This window comes from Aegilops tauschii, chromosome 2 (assembly GCF_002575655.3).
Source record: "Aegilops tauschii subsp. strangulata cultivar AL8/78 chromosome 2, Aet v6.0, whole genome shotgun sequence".
Classification (NCBI taxonomy): domain Eukaryota; kingdom Viridiplantae; phylum Streptophyta; class Magnoliopsida; order Poales; family Poaceae; genus Aegilops; species Aegilops tauschii.
In genome coordinates this window covers 335,652,071-335,655,802 of record NC_053036.3, presented here as the reverse complement: position 1 = coordinate 335,655,802, position 3,732 = coordinate 335,652,071, and the positions used below count along the sequence as shown (strand labels likewise).

Genomic DNA, 3,732 nt, shown 5'->3' with positions numbered 1-3,732 from the left:
CAGCCTTTACTAGAGCCACGAGGACACGAACAGCTGACGACTCCACCTGGCTTGTGTGTAATCCAGTATCATCTGGGAATTTGCACCTTGTGTCTAATCCAACATCAGTAGGGAACTGGCACCTTGTGTGTAACCCAGCCTCATTTTGGAAACATGATCTCGAGGTTGACCATACTTCCCTCCTCATAGGAACTGCATCCTGACATGAAGTTACTTCGTTTTTAGATCAATACTCAGAGTAACCCAGATCCATTTAGTAGAAGCCAGATAAACAGGACTCGCAGAAGTGAATTCAAAAGGAAAAATATAAAAACAGACTACAAGGTGAGAACACCAACTTCCTACATCAAGCTAAAAACGAAAGCATTAGGACAATTAAGACTCTTCTTATTACACATCAAAGAACACGAGGCTAAGAGAAACAGAAACTACAACATATACACATCGAAGAACACGAGGCTAAACGAAAGTAATTGAAAGGGTGTTACTTACCAAAGCTCGTTTTACAGGTTTGGTGCAGCTCCTCTTTAACTTGCCACGCTCCTTGAAGATGTCCCCAATATCCCGTGTTTGGTCTTCATTGCTCCTCTGCATGTTTGCACTCGTGGTTTTAAAATCTCAACATGGCAAGAAAAATATACTACTAGTAATACTCATGCATCTTGTGGGCAACATTAAAGCACTCGTCTGCCATGTTAGAGCATCTCCAACAGAAGCGCAACGCGTGGCGCTTTAAAAAGCGTTTACAGTACTGAGGTCGAGAAATAGAGATAGAGAGTAGATACTAGAGAGTAGAGGATAGTTCTCAACATAGATATAGCATAGATAGATAAAAAATAGATAGTTCAACTACTCCTCGTCGTCCGACTCCTCCTTGGTGATGTCCTCCTCCGACGTCTTAATGTAGGCATGAAGATACCAATCATCGTCGGATTCCCAGGGCGATGCTGCTCCTAGCCTCATGTTGAATTGAGCGTTCGCTTTTCATGTACGCTTGTCCTCACGATAGGTGGCTCGCTCCGCCCTCCTTTGCGCGTAGAACTCGCCCTCATTCATGATGTCCTGCAGGAAGCGTTGGTGCCACAGCGCCATGGCTGCCTCGTCCATCTCGGCGATGCCGAGACGGTGCTCCCGCCTGCGGTTGTCGCGACGATCCTCGTCGGTGATAAGCCGCGGCAGAGGAGCGAGCTCCTCCGCCCGCTCCCGCGTCAACACGTTGGGGAAGTTCAATGTTCTATGAGGCCACCGGATGCGCCACGCCACCGCGTTGTACGCGCGGGCGGCCTTGTTGGCGGTGTTGAAATTGCTGAGGCTGAGGCGCATCCCACGGAACTGGATCTCGGCGGAGAAGCCGCCGGAGGGGCGCGCACGGACGCCGCGGTATCCCCAAGTTTCCCGGCGACGCGGCGGCGAGGCGAGAAAGAGCGGGGAGAGAGCGGTGGCAAGGCACAGAGCGGGGAGAGAGCGGTGGCAAGGCACAGAGCGGTGGTAGGGCGTTGGATTTTATAAAGCGCGCCGGACGCCGCGCGCCAAAACTAGCGCGCGCCCGGCCGATTTTTCCCGCGCGCGCGCGATCCTTTCCTGACGTCCCTGCTATCTCTACTCTCTTCTCTACTGTTATATTTATTTTATACTAGCAAGATGCCCGTGCGTTGCACGGAACATCAAGATGCATTTGTATGAGTAGTTTATCTTGTGGGAGATAAGGATGAACAAGGGAAGGCCTTATCTGCAAATATGATGAGGGGTGCGGGTATCTTTCTGCAAAATTGCCATAGTTTCCTTCCTATCCGTCAGATATAGATCGGACGGCCTATGTTGCAGGATGGCAGGCACACCATCATCACCAACTCTGTTTTTTATAAGAGTAGAGATTTAATATTTATCTCTACTTCTCTACTCTCTACTCTTTTTTTCTTTTAAAAACAGAGTTGGTGATGATGGTGTGCCTGCCATCTTGCAATATAGGCCGTCCGATTTATATCCGACGGATAGGAAGGAAACTATGGCAATTTTGCAGAAAGATACGCACACCCCTCTCCAGATTTGCAAATAAGGCCTTCCCTCATTCATCCATTTCTCCCACAAGATAAACTACTCATACAAATGCATATTGATGCGTGCAATGCATGGGCATCTTGCTAGTTCTAAAAAAACTTTTCATCATTTGCCACACTACTGGTTGCAGATGAAGAACCTACCCAAGCACAGCGCGATACAGGAGCGACACACAATTACAAGCTGATATTTTGTTGGACAATGGAGGCTATAACCAATTACTTTTACTGGAACAATAGCAACCAGGAAATTTGAAGGGCGGGTATGAACAAAATTGGAACTGCACATGTACTGCTAAGTGATTCAATACACACATTACCAATCGAGGAGGAGAACGATGGTCGCGGCGGCCTCTGTGCATCATGGTTGGCAACGGGAGTCAGTTCATTTTCCACGACGGTGGTGCTTCTGCGCTTGGCGTCGGCTTTCGGGAGGCAGATTCGAGATCGTGGAAGACGGTGCCGGGGAAGAGGCTCCGTGTACGACGACGACAGTGGACCGGCTCCAGTGCGGCATACGAGGTCTTCGATGATGCAGATGCGCTGCGGTGGACGAGTGCGCGATGTAGAAGGGGAGGAGCACGAAGACTGCGGTGCCGTGGAGAAGTCTATTTTGCGGTCGGTATAGAAAATGGGGAGTATTCAGGTGTACTACTCTGGGTAACAGAGTGGGGTTGGCTGGGTAGGGTGAACCTAAAGTTACGAAAACAGCCCCCTACCAAGCGTCATCCGTAGTCCTGTTCCGAAGGCTATGATGGTAACTTCTCACTGCTCGAATGAGGGTCGCGGGAGATTTTCCCGCCGACCTCAAAATTTTGTGACACTGAACTCCCTGTGTGGCGTGCTGGGTGATTGGGGCTAAGCAACTAGTGAGTAGTACTAGTAACTACTAGTACACCCTCCGTTTTTATTAACTTTGCATATTAGGTTTGACCGAAGTAAAACTTCCTAAAGTTTGACCAAGTTTATAGAAAAATATAAACATTTACCATAACAAATATGTATGATGTGAAAGTACATTCAATAATGAATCTAATGGTATTTATTTGTTACTGTATTGTATATGTTAATATTTTTTGTTATAAACTTTCTGAGAGTTTACAAAACTTGACTTTGACCAATGCTAATACGCGGACTTAAATAAAAATGGAGGGAGTACACATTTGTTTTCTTAGTTTGTACTGAATTAATCATTTGTTGTAATTGTGAAATAAATATATTAGGCTACTGACTTCGAATGTAATGGTCTATACAATTCAATAGTTGCAATCATTGTTGAATTCCAGATGTATACGGGGTCTATAGTACTTCACAATATGCTCAAACTCACATAATCCCAGTCAAATGAGAATCTAAATGCATTTCATAGTTACTACTTTATAGGATGCAACAAAACCAACCATAACTCTACATCATCCATTATAAAAGCAACATTTTGAACACATCCCAATGTGGGAATGAAACGTGTAGAGAGAGCTTGTGAAGATGGAGCAGATAGGGTGGGAAAGTCTGTATGTATGTGGACGAGAGAGTAGGAGACAAACCTCACGAGACAGACAGAGAGATAGAGAGAGAAAGAGAGAGGAACAAGTTAGGTCTGTGAGAAAGATGGAGACATGTAATATACGTGAGATGCCTGTGCATCGGGATTCTGTACACGTGGAAGGAGAAGAGA

The 3,732-nt window shown here is 46.3% G+C and overlaps 1 protein-coding gene across 1 annotated transcript; it reads right to left on the bottom strand.

The window, feature by feature from the left end:
- Positions 1-984: 984 nt before the first annotated feature.
- On the bottom strand, positions 985-1,323 carry LOC141042019 (uncharacterized). The gene has a single exon (XM_073509571.1). The coding sequence runs from the start codon at positions 1,321-1,323 to the stop codon at positions 985-987; it is 339 nt and encodes a 112-aa protein (XP_073365672.1).
- Between the last annotated feature and the right edge of the window lie 2,409 nt (positions 1,324-3,732).